This window comes from Bufo gargarizans, unplaced genomic scaffold, assembly GCF_014858855.1.
Source record: "Bufo gargarizans isolate SCDJY-AF-19 unplaced genomic scaffold, ASM1485885v1 fragScaff_scaffold_746_pilon, whole genome shotgun sequence".
Taxonomy (NCBI): domain Eukaryota; kingdom Metazoa; phylum Chordata; class Amphibia; order Anura; family Bufonidae; genus Bufo; species Bufo gargarizans.
The window spans coordinates 60819-81136 of NW_025334177.1; the positions used below are offsets into that span (position 1 = coordinate 60819).

Genomic DNA, 20318 nt, shown 5'->3' on the forward strand with positions numbered 1-20318 from the left:
TATGTACAGGAATATAACTACTATAATACTGCTCCTATGTACAAGAATATAACTACTATAATACTGCTCCTATGTACAAGAATATATCTACTATAATACTGCTCCTATGTACAGTAATATAACTACTATAATACTGCTTCTATGTACAAGGATGTATCTGCAATTATTCTGAATATATAGACATTGCACAGTACCTCTTCTCTCTTGGTCCCTTCATGTCTAGTGCACAGTACCTCTTCTCTCTTGGTCTCGTCATGTCTAGTGCACAGTACCTCTTCTCTCTTGGTCTCGTCATGTCTAGTGCACAGTACCGCTTCTCTCTTGGTCCCGTCATGTCTAGTGCACAGTACCTCTTCTCTCTTGGTCCCGTCATGTCTAGTGCACAGTACCTCTTTTCTCTTGGTCCCGTCATGTCTAGTGCACAGTACCTCTTCTCTCTTGGTCCCGTCATGTCTAGTGCACAGTACCTCTTCTCTCTTGGTCCCGTCATGTCTAGTGCACAGTACCTCTTTTCTCTTGGTCCCGTCATGTCTAGTGCACAGTACCTCTTCTCTCTTGGTCCCGTCATGTCTAGTGCACAGTACCACTTCACTCTTGGTCACGTCATGTCTAGTGCACAGTACGTCTTTTCTCTTGGTCGCGTCATGTCTAGTGCACAGTACCTCTTCTCTCTTGGTCCCGCCATGTCTAGTGCACAGTACCACTTCTCTCTTGGTCCCGTCATGTCTAGTGCACAGTACCACTTCTCTCTTGGTCACGTTATGTCTAGTGCACAGTACCTCTTCTCTCTTGTTCTCGTCATGTCTAGTGCACAGTACCTCTTCTCTCTTGGTCTCGTCATGTCTAGTGCACAGTACCGCTTCTCTCTTGGTCCCGTCATGTCTAGTGCACAGTACCTCTTTTCTCTTGGTCCCGTCATGTCTAGTGCACAGTACCTCTTCTCTCTTGGTCCCGTCATGTCTAGTGCACAGTACCTCTTCTCTCTTGGTCTCGTCATGTCTAGTGCACAGTACCGCTTCTCTCTTGGTCCCGTCATGTCTAGTGCACAGTACCTCTTCTCTCTTGGTCCCGTCATGTCTAGTGCACAGTACCGCTTCTCTCTTGGTCCCGTCATGTCTAGTGCACAGTACCTCTTCTCTCTTGGTCTCGTCATGTCTAGTGCACAGTACCGCTTCTCTCTTGGTCCCGTCATGTCTAGTGCACAGTACCTCTTCTCTCTTGGTCCCGTCATGTCTAGTGCACAGTACCTCTTTTCTCTTGGTCGCGTCATGTCTAGTGCACAGTACCTCTTCTCTCTTGGTCCCGTCATGTCTAGTGCACAGTACCACTTCTCTCTTGGTCCCCTCATGTCTAGTGCACAGTGCCACTTCTCTCTTGGTCCCGTCATGTCTAGTGCACAGTACCTCTCTTCTCTTGGTCTCGTCATGTCTAGTGCACAGTACCTCTTTTCTCTTGGTCCCGTCATGTCTAGTGCACAGTACCTCTTCTCTCTTGGTCCCGTCATGTCTAGTGCACAGTACCTCTTCTCTCTTGGTCCCGTCATGTCTAGTGCACAGTACCTCTTCTCTCTTGGTCTCGTCATGTCTAGTGCACAGTACCTCTTCTCTCTTGGTCTCGTCATGTCTAGTGCACAGTACCTCTTTTCTCTTGGTCCCGTCATGTCTAGTGCACAGTACCTCTTTTCTCTTGGTCCCGTCATGTCTAGTGCACAGTACCTCTTCTCTCTTGGTCTCGTCATGTCTAGTGCACAGTACCTCTTCTCTCTTGGTCCCTTCATGTCTAGTGCACAGTACCACTTCTCTCTTGGTCCCCTCATGTCTAGTGCACAGTGCCACTTCTCTCTTGGTCCCGTCATGTCTAGTGCACAGTACCTCTCTTCTCTTGGTCTCGTCATGTCTAGTGCACAGTACCTCTTCTCTCTTGGTCCCGTCATGTCTAGTGCACAGTACCACTTCTCTCTTGGTCCCCTCATGTCTAGTGCACAGTGCCACTTCTCTCTTGGTCCCGTCATGTCTAGTGCACAGTACCTCTCTTCTCTTGGTCTCGTCATGTCTAGTGCACAGTACCTCTTTTCTCTTGGTCCCGTCATGTCTAGTGCACAGTACCTCTTCTCTCTTGGTCTCGTCATGTCTAGTGCACAGTACCTCTTTTCTCTTGGTCCCGTCATGTCTAGTGCACAGTACCTCTTTTCTCTTGGTCCCGTCATGTCTAGTGCACAGTACCTCTTTTCTCTTGGTCCCGTCATGTCTAGTGCACAGTACCTCTTCTCTCTTGGTCTCGTCATGTCTAGTGCACAGTACCTCTTCTCTCTTGGTCCCCTCATGTCTAGTGCACAGTACCTCTTCTCTCTTGGTCCCCTCATGTCTAGTGCACAGTACCTCTTTTCTCTTGGTCCCTTCATGTCTAGTGCACAGTACCTCTTTTCTCTTGGTCCCCTCATGTCTAGTGCACAGTACCTCTTCTCTCTTGGTCCCCTCATGTCTAGTGCACAGTACCTCTTTTCTCTTGGTCCCTTCATGTCTAGTGCATAGTACCTCTTTTCTCTTGGTCCCCTCATGTCTAGTGCACAGTACCTCTTTTCTCTTGGTCCTGTCATGTCTACTGCACAGTACCTCTTCTCTCTTTGTCCCGTCATGTCTAGTGCACAGTACCTCTTCTCTCTTTGTCCCGTCATGTCTAGTGCACAGTACCTCTTCTCTCTTGGTCTCGTCATGTCTAGTGCACAGTACCTCTTCTCTCTTGGTCCCGCCATGTCTAGTGCACAGTACCTCTTCTCTCTTGGTCCCGTCATGTCTAGTGCACAGTACCTCTTCTCTTTGTCCCGTCATGTCTAGTGCACAGTACCTCTTCTCTCTTGGTCCCGTCATGTCTACTGCACAGTACCTCTTCTCTCTTTGTCCCGTCATGTCTAGTGCACAGTACCTCTTCTCTCTTGGTCCCGTCATGTCTAGTGCACAGTACCTCTTCTCTCTTGGTCCCGTCATGTCTAGTGCACAGTACCTCTTTTCTCTTGGTCCCGTCATGTCTAGTGCACAGTACCTCTTCTCTCTTGGTCCCGTCATGTCTAGTGCACAGTACCTCTTTTCTCTTGGTCCCGTCATGTCTAGTGCACAGTACCTCTTCTCTCTTGGTCCCGTCATGTCTAGTGCACAGTGCCACTTCTCTCTTGGTCCCGTCATGTCTAGTGCACAGTGCCTCTTTTCTCTTGGTCGCGTCATGTCTAGTGCACAGTACCTCTTCTCTCTTTGTCCCGTCATGTCTAGTGCACAGTACCTCTTCTCTCTTGGTCCCGTCATGTCTAGTGCACAGTACCTCTTCTCTCTTGGTCCCGTCATGTCTAGTGCACAGTACCTCTTTCTCTTGGTCCCGTCATGTCTAGTGCACAGTACCTCTTCTCTCTTGGTCCCGTCATGTCTAGTGCACAGTACCTCTTTTCTCTTGGTCCCGTCATGTCTAGTGCACAGTACCTCTTCTCTCTTGGTCCCGTCATGTCTAGTGCACAGTACCACTTCACTCTTGGTCACGTCATGTCTAGTGCACAGTACCTCTTTTCTCTTGGTCGCGTCATGTCTAGTGCACAGTACCTCTTCTCTCTTGGTCCCGCCATGTCTAGTGCACAGTACCTCTTCTCTCTTGGTCCCGCCATGTCTAGTGCACAGTACCTCTTCTCTCTTGGTCCCGTCATGTCTAGTGCACAGTACCTCTTCTCTCTTTGTCCCGTCATGTCTAGTGCACAGTACCTCTTCTCTCTTGGTCCCGTCATGTCTAGTGCACAGTACCTCTTCTCTCTTGGTCCCGTCATGTCTAGTGCACAGTACCTCTTCTCTCTTGGTCCCGTCATGTCTAGTGCACAGTACCTCTTCTCTCTTGGTCCCGTCATGTCTAGTGCACAGTACCTCTTCTCTCTTGGTCCCGCCATGTCTAGTGCACAGTACCTCTTCTCTCTTGGTCCCGCCATGTCTAGTGCACAGTACCTCTTCTCTCTTTGTCCCATCATGTCTAGTGCACAGTACCTCTTCTCTCTTGGTCCCGTCATGTCTAGTGCACAGTACCTCTTCTCTCTTGGTCCCGTCATGTCTAGTGCACAGTACCTCTTCTCTCTTGGTCCCGTCATGTCTAGTGCACAGTACCTCTTCTCTCTTGGTCCCGTCATGTCTAGTGCACAGTACCTCTTCTCTCTTGGTCTCGTCATGTCTAGTGCACAGTACCTCTTTTCTCTTGGTCCCGTCATGTCTAGTGCACAGTGCCACTTCTCTCTTGGTCCCGTCATGTCTAGTGCACAGTGCCACTTCTCTCTTGGTCCCGTCATGTCTAGTGCACAGTGCCACTTCTCTCTTGGTCCCGTCATGTCTAGTGCACAGTGCCTCTTCTCTCTTGGTCCCGTCATGTCTAGTGCACAGTACCTCTTCTCTCTTGGTCCCGTCATGTCTAGTGCACAGTACCTCTTCTCTCTTGGTCCCGTCATGTCTAGTGCACAGTACCTCTTCTCTCTTGGTCCCGTCATGTCTAGTGCACAGTACCTCTTCTCTCTTGGTCCCGTCATGTCTAGTGCACAGTACCTCTTCTCTCTTGGTCCCGTCATGTCTAGTGCACAGTACCTCTTCTCTCTTGGTCCCGTCATGTCTAGTGCACAGTACCACTTCTCTCTTGGTCCCGTCATGTCTAGTGCACAGTACCACTTCTCTCTTGGTCCCGTCATGTCTAGTGCACAGTACCTCTTCTCTCTTGGTCCCGTCATGTCTAGTGCACAGTACCTCTTCTCTCTTGGTCCCGTCATGTCTAGTGCACAGTACCACTTCTCCTATGTCCTGGGATCTGTCTTACAGATTTGATGTTGTAGATGTGAAAGAGAAGAGAACTCTTGCTGGGCTCTTCTCCCATGTGATTTGGGCTTTGTCGGCATGTTGGGGGTTGTAGTCCTGACCATGTAAGGATGCAGAGCCTCCTTCTAAGCGTCTGCTGGGATCCGGGCCAGGTCTCTTGGCATCTGGTCCCTCCTGCCCTTGGGTCTGATCCCCGGCGAACACTCGGACGAGGGACCTGCGCCCGGGGAGGCTGTGGCCACCATGCTCCTGAAGATCCTCGCCCTCCTGCTCCCCGAGTTCCTGGTAGATTTGGCTTTTGTGTTTCTGCTCCTGGGTTTGGTCGGATCCTTCCTGGTTCTACAATGGATGAGGGAGCGAAGCACCAAGATGAAGATCGAGCGAGCGCAAACGCAAAGAGATCGCTCCCTGGAACTGATGGAGAAGACGGTCCTGCGTCGTAAATCCCGGGTACGAGGCCATGGGGGGGACTGGCCAAGATCTGTCCGTTCTGTGCCCAATTATGTGGTAAACGACAAAAGTAACAAGTTATAGGAGTATAGGGGGATATAGGGGGCTGTGTATGTATATAGGAGTAATAGAGGATATAGGGGAGGTGTGTATATATATATAGGAGTAATAGAGGATATAGGGGGCTGTGTATATATATATAGGAGTAATAGAGGATATAGGGGAGGTGTGTATGTATATAGGAGTAATAGAGGATATAGGGGAGGTGTGTATATATATAGGAGTATAGGGGGATATAGGGGGCTGTGTATGTATATAGGAGTAATAGAGGATATAGGGGAGGTGTGTATATATATATATAGGAGTAATAGAGGATATAGGGGGCTGTGTATATATATATAGGAGTAATAGAGGATATAGGGGAGGTGTGTATGTATATAGGAGTAATAGAGGATATAGGGGAGGTGTGTATATATATAGGAGTAATAGAGGATATAGGGGGCTGTGTATATATATATAGGAGTAATAGAGGATATAGGGGAGGTGTGTATGTATATAGGAGTAATAGAGGATATAGGGGAGGTGTGTATATATATATAGGAGTAATAGAGGATATAGGGGGCTGTGTATGTATATAGGAGTAATAGAGGATATAGGGGAGGTGTGTATATATATATAGGAGTAATAGAGGATATAGGGGGCTGTGTATATATATATAGGAGTAATAGAGGATATAGGGGGCTGTGTATGTATATAGGAGTAATAGAGGAAATAGGGGGCTGTGTATGTATATAGGAGTAATAGAGGATATAGGGGAGGTGTGTATATATATAGGAGTAATAGAGGATATAGGGGAGGTGTGTATATATATATAGGAGTAATAGAGGATATAGGGGAGGTGTGTGTATATATATATATATATATATATAGGAGTAATAGAGTATATAGGGGGCTGTGTATGTATATAGGAGTAATAGAGGATATAGGGGGCTGTGTATGTATATAGGAGTAATAGAGGATATAGGGGGCTGTGTATGTATATAGGAGTAATAGAGGATATAGGGGAGGTGTGTATATATATAGGAGTAATAGAGGATATAGGGGGCTGTGTATGTATATAGGAGTAATAGAGGATATAGGGGGCTGTGTATGTATATAGGAGTAATAGAGGATATAGGGGGCTGTGTATGTATATAGGAGTAATAGAGGATATAGGGGAGGTGTGTATATATATAGGAGTAATAGAGGATATAGGGGGCTGTGTATGTATATAGGAGTAATAGAGGATATAGGGGAGGTGTGTGTGTATATATATATATATAGGAGTAATAGAGGATATAGGGGAGGTGTGTATATATATATATATATAGGAGTAATAGAGGATATAGGGTGCTGTGTATGTATATAGGAGTAATAGAGGATATAGGGGAGGTGTGTATATATAGGAGTAATAGAGGATATAGGGGAGGTGTGTGTATATATATATATATATAGGAGTAATAGAGGATATAGGGGAGGTGTGTATATATATATATAGGAGTAATAGAGGATATAGGGGGCTGTGTATGTATATAGGAGTAATAGAGGATATAGGGGAGGTGTGTGTGTGTATATATATATATATATATGAGTAATAGAGGATATAGGGGAGGTGTGTATGTATATAGGAGTAATAGAGGATATAGGGGAGGTGTGTATATATATATATATAGGAGTAATAGAGGATATAGGGGGCTGTGTATTTATATAGGAGTAATAGAGGATATAGGGGAGGTGTGTATATATATATAGGAGTAATAGACGATATAGGGGGAGGTGTGTATATATAGGTGTGTACATGAGGATATAGGGGAGCTGTGTATGTATATATAGGAGTAATAGAGGATATAGGGGAGGTGTGTGTGTATATATATATATATATATATATATATATGAGTAATAGAGGATATAGGGGAGGTGTGTATGTATATAGGAGTAATAGAGGATATAGGGGAGGTGTGTATATATATATATATAGGAGTAATAGAGGATATAGGGGGCTGTGTATGTATATAGGAGTAATAGAGGATATAGGGGAGGTGCGTGTGTGTGTATATATATATATATATATATAGGAGTAATAGAGGATATAGGGGGCTGTGTATTTATATAGGAGTAATAGAGGATATAGGGGAGGTGTGTGTATATATATATAGGAGTAATAGAGGATATAGGGGGCTGTGTATGTATATATAGGAGTAATAGAGGATATAGGGGAGGTGTGTGTGTGTGTGTGTATATATATATGAGTAATAGAGGATATAGGGGAGGTGAGTATGTATATAGGAGTAATAGAGGATATAGGGGAGGTGTGTGTATATATATATATATATATATATAGGAGTAATAGAGGATATAGGGGGCTGTGTATGTATATAGGAGTAATAGAGGATATAGGGGAGGTGTGTGTGTATATATATATATATATATAGGAGTAATAGAGGATATAGGGGGCTGTGTATTTATATAGGAGTAATAGAGGATATAGGGGAGGTGTGTGTGTATATATATATATATATATATATATGAGTAATAGAGGATATAGGGGGCTGTGTATTTATATAGGAGTAATAGAGGATATAGGGGAGGTGTGTATATATATATAGGAGTAATAGAGGATATAGGGGGAGGTGTGTATATATAGGTGTGTACATGAGGATATAGGGGGCTGTGTATTTATATAGGAGTAATAGAGGATATAGGGGAGGTGTGTATATATATATATATAGGAGTAATAGAGGATATAGGGGGAGGTGTGTATATATAGGTGTGTACATGAGGATATAGGGGAGCTGTGTATGTATATAGGAGTAATAGAGGATATAGGGGAGCTGTGTATATATATAGGAGTGTAAGAGGATATAGGGGAGCTGTGTATATATATATATATGAGTAATAGAGGATATAGGGGAGGTGTGTATGTATATAGGTGTGAATATGAAGGTATAGGAGGATGTATATATGTATATAGGTGTAGATACGAGGATATAGGGGAGCTGTGTATATATATAGGAGTGTAAGAGGATATAGGGGAGGTGTGTGTGTGTATATATATATATATATATATATATATATATGAGTAATAGAGGATATAGGGGAGCTGTGTATATATATAGGTGTGTAAGAGGATATAGGGGAGGTGGGTATATATATATATATATATATATATATGAGTAATAGAGGATATAGGGGAGCTGTGTATATATATAGATGTGTAAGAGGATATAGGGGAGGTGTGTATATATATAGGAGTACTAGAGGATATAGGGGGAGGTTTTTATGTATATAGGAGTACTAGAGGATATAGGGGGAGGTGAAGCAAAGGCCTTGCCCCCTAATTACATTTGATACAGGGTCCTGTCCGGCTCCAGTCTAGAATACCTATCATCAGTGGAGAAAGCTAAAGGATTTGTGATGATGTCATCACAGGTCCTGTACATCTAATAAAGGAACTGCATCTGCCAATAGCTGTGGTGACATCAGCATCACAGGTCCTACACCATCCATACTTCCCAACTGTCCCAGATCCGCTCCCCGCTCCTCCATTCCTCTCAGGTGCCGGTGCTCCCCGCTCCTCCATTCCTCTCAGGTGCTGGTGCTCCCCGCTCCTCCATTCCTCTCAGGTGCTAGTGCTCCCCGCTCATCCATTCCTCTCAGGTGCTGGTGCTCCCCGTTCCTCAATTCCTCTGAGGTGCTGGTGCTCCCCGCTCCTCCATTCCTCTCAGGTGCTGGTGCTCCCCGCTCCTCCATTCCTCTCAGGTGCTAGTGCTCCCCGCTCCTCCATTCCTCTCAGGTGCTGGTGCTCCCCGTTCCTCAATTCCTCTGAGGTGCTGGTGCTCCCCACTCCTCCATTCCTCTCAGGTGCTGGTGCTCCCCGTTCCTCAATTCCTCTGAGGTGCTGGTGCTCCCCACTCCTCCATTCCTCTCAGGTGCTGGTGCTTCCCGCTCCTCCATTCCTCTCAGGTGCTGGTGCTCCCCGTTCCTCCATTCCTCTCAGGTGCTGGTGCTCCCCGCTCCTCCATTCCTCTCAGGTGCTGGTGCTCCCCGCCCCTCCATTCCTCTCAGGTGCTGGTGCTCCCCGCTCCTCAATTCCTCTGAGGTGCTGGTGCTCCCCGCTCCTCCATTCCTCTCAGGTGCTGGCGCTCCCCGCCTCCTCCCGCTCCTCCATCTCTCAGGTGCTAGCGCTCCCCGCTCCTCCATTCCTCTCAGGTGCTGGTGCTCCCCCCTTCTCCATTCCTCTCAGGTGCTAGTGCTCCCGCTCCTCCATTCCTCTCAGTTGCTGGCGCTCCCCGCTCCTCCATTCCTCTCAGGTGCTTGTGCTCCCCGCTCCTCCATTCCTCTCAGGTGCTGGTGCTCCCCGCTCCTCAATTCCTCTCAGGTGCTGGTGCTCCCCGCTCCTCCATTCCTCTCAGTTGCTGGCGCTCCCCGCTCCTCCATTCCTCTCAGGTGCTAGTGCTCCCCGCTCCTCCATTCCTCTCAGGTGCTGGTGCTCTCCGCTCCTCAATTCCTCTCAGGTGCTGGTTCTCCCCGCTCCTCCATTCCTCTCAGGTGCTAGTGCTCTCCGCTCCTCCATTCCTCTCAGGTGCTGGTGCTCCCTGCTCCTCCATTCCTCTCAGGTGCTGGTGCTCCACGTTCCTCCATTCCTCTGAGGTGCTGGTGCTTCCTGCCTCTCCATTCCTCTCAGGTGCTGGCGCTCCCCGCTTCTCCATTCCTCTCAGGTGCTGGTGCTCGCCGCTCCTCCATTCCTCTCATATGCTGGTGCTCCACGTTCCTCCATTCCTCTGAGGTGCTGGTGCTCCCCGCTCCTCCATTCCTCTCAGGTGCTGGTGCTCCACGTTCCTCCATTCCTCTGAGGTGCTGGTACTCCCTGCTCCTCCATTCCTCTCAGGTGCTGGTGCTCCCCGCCCCTCCATTCCTCTCAGTTGCTAGTGCTCCCCTATCCTCCAGTCCTCTCAGTTGCTGGCGCTCCCCGCTCCTCCTTTCCTCTCAGGTGCTGGTGCTCCCCTATCCTCCATTCCTCTCAGGTGCTGGTGCTCCCCGCTACTCCATTCCGCTCAGGTGCTGGTGCTCCCCGCTCCATCATTCCTCTCAGGTGCTGTGCTTCCCGCTCTACCATTCCTCTCAGGTGCTAGTGCTCCCCGCCCCTCCATTCCTCTCAGGTGCTGGTGCTCCCCGCTCCTCCATTCCTCTCAGATGCTAGCGCTCCCCGCTCCTCCATTCCTCTCAGTTGCACATATCTGGGTATAACTACTGTGAGGGTGTACATATCTGGGTATAACTACTGTGAGGGGGCACATATCTGGGTATAACTACTGTGAGAGGGGCACATATCTAGGCATATTACAGCGAGGGGCACATATCTGGGTATAACTACTGTAAGGAGGCACATATCTGGCCATAACTACTGTGAGAGGGCACATATCTGGGTATATGCTGTGAGGGGGCACATATCTGGGTATAACTACTGTAAGGGGGCACATATCTGGGTATAACTACTGTAAGGAGGCACATATCTGGCCATAACTACCATGAGAGGGCACATATCTGGGTATATGCTGTGAAGGGGCACATATCTGGGTATAACTACTGTGAGAGGGCATATATAACGGACCGTTTCAGCAGACAAGGGGTTAAAATCCGTTTAGGCGATATGCCCCTTTCTGAGAGACAGGCACAGCTACTGCAGAACACCAAACTCCCGAACTGGATACAAAATAGCACTCCAAACTGGAACCTCGCGAATAGCTGCTAGCAGACGAACAGGAAAAGCAGACAATCAGCTTACACTCCTGGCAATCAGTCTCTAACAGCATACAGGGAATTCCCCCAATAACGAGACAAGGCTCCGTGTTGAGGGTCAAGCAGTGGTCTGACTGTACTTCAAGTCCAGCCTCTTTTATTCACAAAAAACAAACATAGTACTGCCCACAGGGTTTTGAAATACAACCAATCAGTATTTTACAACACACACAATGTAAATACAGCAGCCAATCGTTCACGCCCCCAGAGGACCAGAAGGGAGACTGCGACACAGAAAAGATACAACACATCCCCACAATGCATCATGGTTTCCTCCTCTCTGTCCCGGAGACAACCGAGGAGCAATCCAATTATCTCTCAGGACAAAGGGAAATCGCCAATACACATGTGGAGACAACAGGACAGACATCACCATTTAAACACACAATGGGACAATGGAAACACACCCAGCATATTCCTCCCCTCTGTCTATCCACTCAACTATCTCCCAAGCTGACAAGTTACACTTATTATAAATTGTTACAACTTTGTGAGGTTACATTGTCCATACATGTAACTTACATCAATTTAACCAGTATAACTTGGGGACAAACCTATCCAAAATTCCCTGGAATAGGTTCAGGGGTTTAAAAGTTAGTATGGGCCATAATCCTGAGGCAAGAAGCTTTTAAACAGGCCTCTCCAAAACCCAGTGGCGAGGTTGGTTTTGCCACACATCTCTGCCGCCCCCCCCCCCCCCCCTCCCGGGAAGACTAACCAGATACCTGACCTCACGCCGGTCGGTACCTGAGTTAGTCTGGCAGCCCACCCACAACCCAATACTGGACCTGTTGAATTTAGTAGCCTGTCTCTTTCCAGTGAATCCACCAAGGCCATATTGGCAGCTGGTACTCCCGGTCTCTGAGTTGCTTTGTGGGCAGTGATCAGCGGTACTCTGCCCTGGTATCAGCGCTACCATGGAAGAAGCCTGGTTAGAGTCTGGTTGTTGGAGGGGGAGACCGACTGTCTCCCCTTTGGCTAAACAGCCCTGTTGCTGGGGGACAGGACCGACTGTCCCTACCCCCTGTGCTGTAAGTGCAGAGACCACGGTCCCATCTGCACTGTTGTGGGGCTTACTGTCTCCCCCTGGTGCGTTAAGCTGCCGCTGGGGGGAGGGGGTAATGAGCTCCTCTCCCATACATACTTCCAGCCGCTGGGGAGGGCGACTGACCGCCTCCGCTCCCAATACAGTGTCCTGCTGCTGGGGAAAGGAGACTGGGCTCTCTATTCCCTGTAGGACACTCTGCCGCTGGGGGACAGGACCGACTGTCTCTGCCCCCTGTAACTCCGCCTGCCGCTGGGGAATGGAGAAGAGTCAAAAACATTGTCTTCGACCGGTTGTTTTGTGCGCCCTCTGTGGTCCACACGCTCTACCTAAGGTCTAGCGTACTCTTCTTCATACCGTTACCCAAGTGGCAGGGTGGCTCCTGCCCAAGGCGATCGGACGAATCTAGGCTGCACCAACCGTCATTTATCTACACTCATTCTCCATTGCAGTTGCATCCAATTGATGCAACCACAATAGGTGAGCAAACCATTTCTTTCACTAGAAATCTGATTTGCTGAACTTACTTACCCTATGAGCGCCTTCTCTATCCTCTTGGCCGTTATCTGCTGGGGAATGGAGACTCGGCTCCCAATTCCCAATAAATCACACGGCCGCTGGGGAATGGAGACTGGGCTCCCAATTCCCTGCAATTCACACGGCCAATAGGGAGAGGGGGTAACAAGCTCCTCTCCCATACATATTTCCAGCCTCTGGGGAGGGAGACCGACTGTTTCCACTCCCAATACAGTGTCCTGCCGCTGGGGAAAGGAGACTGGGCTCCCAATTCCCGGCACATAACTCGGCCGCTGGGGAATGGAGACTGGGCTCCCAATTCCCTGTAAATTACGGATCCGCCGCTGGGGAATGGAGACTGGGCTCCCAATTCCCTGCAATTCACACGGCCAATAGGGAGAGGGGGTAACAAGCTCCTCTCCCATACATATTTCCAGCCTCTGGGGAGGGAGACCGACTGTTTCCACTCCCAATACAGTGTCCTGCCGCTGGGGAAAGGAGACTGGGCTCCCAATTCCCGGCACATAACTCGGCCGCTGGGGAATGGAGACTGGGCTCCCAATTCCCTGTAAATTAGGGATCCGCCGCTGGGGAATGGAGACTGTGCTCCCAATTCCCTGTAAATTACGGATCCGCCGCTGGGGAGAGGTGGTAGCAAGCTCCTCTCCCATATATACTTCCATACTCTGTGGAGGGAGACCGACTGTCTCTGCTCCCAATACAGTGTCCTGCTGCTGGGGAATGGAGACTGGGATCTCTATTCCCTGCTGGACACTCTGCCGCTGGGGAATGGAGACTGGGCTCCCAATTCCCGGCACATCACTCGGCCGCTGGGGAATGGAGACTGGGCTCCCAATTCCCAAAAAATCATGCTGCTGCTGGGGGGCAGGAACAACTACCTCTGCCCCCTGTAACTCAGTCTGCCGCTGGGGAGGGAGGACGCTGCTCTCCTCTCCCTGCATTTCACACTGCCGCTGGGGAATGGAGACTGGGCTCCCAATTCCCTGCAGGACCGGTGGAGAGACCTCGGTCCCATCTCTACCGGCCACCTGGGGCCCTTCCCAGTAGCACTCTACAATATCTGCCCAGCTGAATGGGTCTGGATCTGGGTCTGTCACCTTACTGTCCTGCTGAGCCTTCCCAATGGAGTGGAAGAGATTTCGGTAGTCCTGCTCCAGTTCCCACTCCAGGGTTGCTAGGTGAGCCAGGTCTTGCTCTACCTCATGGGGGTCATCCCACTCATGCCTAGCCTCCCTCTCATAGAAAATGTCCTGAAGTCTGGTTTGCGCAGGGCTCCCAAAGCCAGGCTCTGCAAAGGACTCCCATAACAAGCCAGGACCATCAAACTCCTCTCCCTCTGGCTTGTCATGCTCAGCTGTCCAGGGTATATACTGTGCCATATACCACCAGAGCGCCAGGTAGGCATCCTCCAGCCATAGCTCCTGCCATACCCGGTGCTCTAGTTCCTTCACCCATTCCTCCAGGGGCTGCTCCCCCAGGAAGGGCATCCGCAGGGCCACTTGCTTCTGCAATCGCTGCTCTTCACTGGGGAAACTCTCGCCTCGCTGGTATTGTACATTATCCAGGGCCTGGTACCAGATGCCTTTCCTTAATGCATCCCGGCCATCCAGGTCCTCCTCCTCGTATAACACTGCTGGTTCCATCCTGGTGCTTTTAGGGTCGCTGTACTGGGACATGCGTTGCCCTTAAATTGTAGAATCCACAGAAATGGTGTCTCCTGTAGCTGTCCTTCTGGCTGTAGGAACGATCCCGCCGCTTGCCACCAATTGTAACAGACCGTTTCAGCAGACAAGGAGTTAAAATCCGTTTAGGCGATATGCCCCTTTCTGCGAGACAGGCACAGCTACTGCAGAACACCAACCTCCCGAACTGGATACAAAATAGCACTCCAAACTGGAACCTCGCGAATAGCTGCTAGCAGACGAACAGGAAAAGCATACAATCAGCTTACACTCCTGGCAATCACTCTCTAACAGCATACAGGGAATCACCCCAATAACGAGACAAGGCTCCGTGTTGAGGGTCAAGTAGTGGTCTGACTGTTCTTCAAGTACAGCCTCTTTTATTCACAAACCACAAACATAGTACTGCCCACAGGGTTTTGAAATACAACCAATCAGTATATTACAACACACACAATGTAAGTACAGCAACCAATCGTTCACGCCCCCAGAGGACCAGAAGGGAGACTGCGACACAGGACAGATACAACATATCCCCACAATGCATCATGGTTTCCTCCTCTCTGTCCTGGAGACAACCGAGGAGCAATCCAATTATCTCTCAGGACAAAGGGAAATCGCCAATACACATGTGGAGACAACAGGACAGACATCACCATTTAAACACACAATGGGACAATAGAACCACACCCAGCATATTCCTCCCCTCTGTCTATCCACTCAACTATCTCCCAAGCTGACAAGTTACACTTATTATAAATTGTTACAACTTTGTGAGGTTACATTGTCCATACATATAACTTACATCAATTTAACCAGTATAACTTGGGGACAAACCTATCCAAAATTCCCTGGAATAGGTTCAGGGGTTTAAAAGTTAGTATGGGCCATAATCCTGAGGCAAGAGGCTTTTAAACAGGCCTCTCTAAAACCCAATGGCGAGGTTGGTTTCGCCACAGCATATATCTGGGTATATGCTGTGAGGGGGCACATATCTGGTATAACTACTGTGAGGGGGGCACATATCTGGTATAACTACTGTGAGGGGGCACATATCTGGTATAACTACTGTGAGGGGGCACATATCTGGTATAACTACTGTGAGGGGGGCACATATCTGGTATAACTACTGTGAGGGGGGCACATATCTGGTATAACTACTGTGAGGGGGGCACATATCTGGTATAACTACTGTGAGGGGGCACATATCTGGTATAACTACTGTGAGGGGGCACATATCTGGTATAACTACTGTGAGGGGGCACATATCTGGTATAACTACTGTGAGGGGGGCACATATCTGGTATAACTACTGTGAGGGGGCACATATCTGGGTATATGCTGTGAGGGGGCACATATCTGGTATAACTACTGTGAGGGGGGCACATATCTGGTATAACTACTGTGAGGGGGCACATATCTGGTATAACTACTGTGAGGGGGCACATATCTGGTATAACTACTGTGAGGGGGGCACATATCTGGTATAACTACTGTGAGGGGGGCACATATCTGGTATAACTACTGTGAGGGGGGCACATATCTGGTATAACTACTGTGAGGGGGGCACATATCTGGTATAACTACTGTGACGGGGCACATATCTGGTATAACTGTTGTGAGGGGGCACATATCTGGGTATATGCTGTCAGGGGGCACATATCTGGGTATAACTACTGTGAGGTGGGCACATATCTGGTATAACTACTGTGACGGGGCACATATCTGGTATAACTGTTGTGAGGGGGCACATATCTGGGTATATGCTGTCAGGGGGCACATATCTGGGTATAACTACTGTGAGGGGGCACATATCTGGTAAAACTACTGTGAGGGGGGCACATATCTGGTATAACTACTGTGAAGGGGCACATATCTGGTATAACTACTGTGAGGGGGCACATATCTGGTGTAACTACTGTGAGGGGGGCACATATCTGGGTATATGCTGTGAGGGGGCACATATCTGGTATAACTACTGTGAGGGGGCACATATCTGGTATAACTACTGTGAGGGGGGCACATATCTGGGTATATGCTGTGAGGGGGCACATATCTGGTATAACTACTGTGAGGTGGGCACATATCTGGTATAACTATTGTGAGGGGGCACATATCTGGTATAACTACTGTGAGGGGGCACATATAGGACGATGTATATGTTGCGGTGTACGGGTATATAGGGCGATGTATATGTTGCGGTGTACGGGTATATAGGGCGATGTATATGTTGCGGTGTACGGGTATATAGGGCGATGTATATGTTGCGGTGTACAGGTATATAGGGCGATGTATATGTTGCGGTGTACGGGTATATAGGGCGATGTATATGTTGCGGTGTACGGGTATATAGGGCGATGTATATGTTGCGGTGTACGGGTATATAGGGCGATGTATATGTTGCGGTGTACGGGTATATAGGGCGATGTATATGTTGGGGTGTACGGGTATATAGGGCGATGTATATGTTGCGGTGTACGGGTATATAGGGCGATGTATATGTTGCGGTGTACGGGTATATAGGGCGATGTATATGTTGCGGTGTACGGGTATATAGGGCGATGTATATGTTGCAGTGTACCGGTATATAGGGCGATGTATATGTTGCGGTGTACGGGTATATAGGGCGATGTATATGTTGCAGTGTACCGGTATATAGGGCGATGTATATGTTGCGGTGTACGGGTATATAGGGCGATGTATATGTTGCGGTGTATGGGTATATAGGGCGATGTATATGTTGCGGTATACCGGTATATAGGGCGATGTATATGTTGCGGTGTACGGGTATATAGGGCGATGTATATGTTGCGGTGTACGGGTATATAGGGCGATGTATATGTTGCGGTATACCGGTATATAGGGCGATGTATATGTTGCGGTGTACGGGTATATAGGCAAATATTTCATGTGTACGGTATGTATGATATAGTGGCGCTATCCCACACAGAGTACTTGGCTATTTCCTACACAGGATGTATGTGCTGTATGTATATAGGGTGTTGTATGTATAAAATAGCACATATCTGGGCATAACTACTGTGAGGGGGAACATATCTGCAATATGTACCCCCATCAGCAGTTCTATAGTGTGATATGCAATATGTATCCCCCCTTCCAGCAGATATATGATGTGATATGTAATATGTATCCCCCATCAGCAGATATATGATGTGATATGTAATATGTATCCACCATCACTGGTTATATAGTGTGATATATAATATGTATCCCCCCATCAGCACAGCAGTTATATAGTGTGATACATAATATGTACCCCCTTCCAGCAGTTATGTCGCGTGATATGTAATATGTACCCCCCCATCAGCAGATATATGATGTGATATGTAATATATATATATAGCTACCCATGGGGGTACATATTACGTGATATATCTGCTGATGGGGTGATACATATTACATATCACACAATATACGGGTATATAGGGCGATGTATATGTTGCGGTATACCGGTATATAGGGCGATGTATATGTTGCGATGTACGGGTATATAGGGCGATGTATATGTTGCGGTGTACGGGTATATAGGGCGATGTATATGTTGCGGTGTACGGGTATATAGGGCGATGTATATGTTGCGGTGTACGGGTATATAGGGCGATGTATATGTTGCGGTGTACGGGTATATAGGGCGATGTATATGTTGCGGTGTACGGGTATATAGGGCGATGTATATGTTGCGGTGTACCGGTATATAGGGCGATGTATATGTTGCGGTGTACGGGTATATAGGGCGATGTATATGTTGCGGTGTACGGGTATATAGGGTGATGGGGGACACAGCGGGGGAGGTGTATGGGCCGTTTCTCCCGCTTCCTTCTCTGCTCCTTTAGTGCTGGTGACTTCCCAGCAGCTGAAGAGTTAAGACCTTTCCTGTAGTTTGGCGGCTCCCGTCCTGCGCTTCTATTTTTGTCAGGCTCTGATCTGGTTTCTGATGCCGGGATTAGCCCCTGATAGGAGTGATAGTCCTCTCAGCTGTCGCAATATGGGCAGAGTTGTCAGGAAGAGCTCAAGCTGAACATTCATGTAGAAGACGTCGCGGACGCCAGATCCTCATCCATTCTCTGGTGGTCAGCGGTGCGGAGTCGCTCCATGCCCGGTGCAGCCCACTCCTCGCTCTGACCAGTCCTCGCTCTGACCGCTCCTCGCTCTGACCGCTCCTCGCCTTGACCGCTCCTCGCTCTGACCGCTCCTCGCCTTGACCGCTCCTCGCCTTGACCGCTCCTCGCCTTGACCGCTCCTCGCCTTGACCGCTCCTCGCCTTGACCGCTCCTCGCTCTACCGCTCCTCGCTCTACCGCTCCTCGATCTGACAGCTCCTCGCTCTACCGCTCCTCGATCTGACCAGTCCTCGCTCTGACCGCTCCTCGCCCTGACAGCTCCTCGCTCTACCGCCCCTCGATCTGACAGCTCCTCGCTCTACCGTTCCTCGCTCTGACCGTTCCTCGCTCTGACCAGTCCTCGCTCTGACCAGTCCTCGCTCTGACCAGTCCTCGCTCTGACCAGTCCTCGCTCTGACCGCTCCTCGCTCTGACCAGTCCTCTCTCTGACCGCTCCTCGCTCTGACCAGTCCTCTCTCTGACCGCTCCTCGCTCTGACCAGTCCTCTCTCTGACCGCTCCTCGCTCTGACCAGTCCTCTCTCTGACCGCTCCTCGCTCTGATCCCTTCTCGCTCTGATCCCTTCTCGCTCTGACCACTCCTTGCTCTGACCAGTCCTCTCTCTGACCGCTCCTCGCTCTGACCAGTCCTCGCTCTGATCCCTTCTCGCTCTGACCACTCCTTGCTCTGACCACTCCTCGCTCTGACCAGTTCCCGCTCCAGCACCATGTTCTGGTCTCTGCTGGAATTTGCCATCAGCCACTTGTTACTGTCCACGTTCTGCTGCTTTGTGGCCTCCACCATTGTCCTGAAATGTTTCAACCGACTGCGCAGCCGCAAGAAGATTGAGCGGGCGCAGAAGCTGCGGGATCAGGCGCTTCACCTAATGGAACGCCGCATTGCAGACTTTAAGAAACAGGTAACTTGCCTTGTGGAGAGTGTAAGCTCTGTGGCCCAGGCCACCTCCACCGCAGCACTATCAGGAAATCTTCACACAAGGCTTATAGATTGTGCGTGTAACCGATTGTGGTCTGTGGAATTCCGCCGTGCACTCAGCCACACCCCATTGTTACCAAGAGCGTTAAACAGGCGCTGGTGGTGAGCGGGGGAGCAGTTCTGATGTATTGGTCATTATGGTGGGAAGAGGAGTGAGTGGTGGGGCGCTGTGGTGCATGATGGGTGAGGTGGTGCATGATGGGTGAGGTGGTGCATGATGGGTGAGGTGGTGCATGATGGGTGAGGTGGTGCATGATGGGTGAGGTGGTGCATGATGGGTGAGGTGGTGCATGATGGATACGGTGGGTGGGTGCACAGTTATAGATAGGCAATTCTTACCTGGGGCAAATATTTCATGTGTGCGGTATGTATGATATAGTGGCGCTATCCCACACAGAGTACTTGGCTATTTCCTACACAGGATGTATGTGCTGTATGTATATAGGGTGTTGTATGTATAAAATAGCACATATCTGGGCATAACTACTGTGAGGGGGAATATATCTGCAATATGTACCCCCATCAGCAGTTCTATAGTGTGATATGCAATATCTACCCACCCATTAGTAGTTCTATCAGTGGTTATATAGTGTGATACAAAATATGTACCCCCTTCCAGCAGTTATATAGTGTGATATGTAATATGTATCCCCCCTTCCAGCAGATATATGATGTGATATGTAATATGTATCCCCCATCAGCAGATATATGATGTGATATGTAATATGTATCCCCCCATCACTGGTTATATAGTGTGATATGTAATATGTATCCCCCATCAGCACAGCAGTTATATAGTGTGATATGTAATATCTATCCCCCATCACC

The 20318-nt window shown here is 48.8% G+C and overlaps 1 protein-coding gene across 2 annotated transcripts in view; it reads left to right on the forward strand.

Moving 5' to 3' along the window:
• The first annotated feature begins 4996 nt into the window (after positions 1-4996).
• The window catches only part of FAAH (fatty acid amide hydrolase), a 126863-nt gene continuing 111541 nt past the window's right edge, over positions 4997-20318 (forward strand). The window contains exon 1 of one of the 2 annotated variants that reach the window (XM_044273561.1): positions 4997-5273. In XM_044273561.1, coding sequence (XP_044129496.1) covers positions 5067-5273 — 207 coding nt within the window. In that variant the 5' untranslated portion in view covers positions 4997-5066. Of the gene's footprint in view, positions 5274-19145; positions 19414-20318 lie in introns of those variants that run through there. The other variant, XM_044273562.1, reaches the window with a different exon arrangement.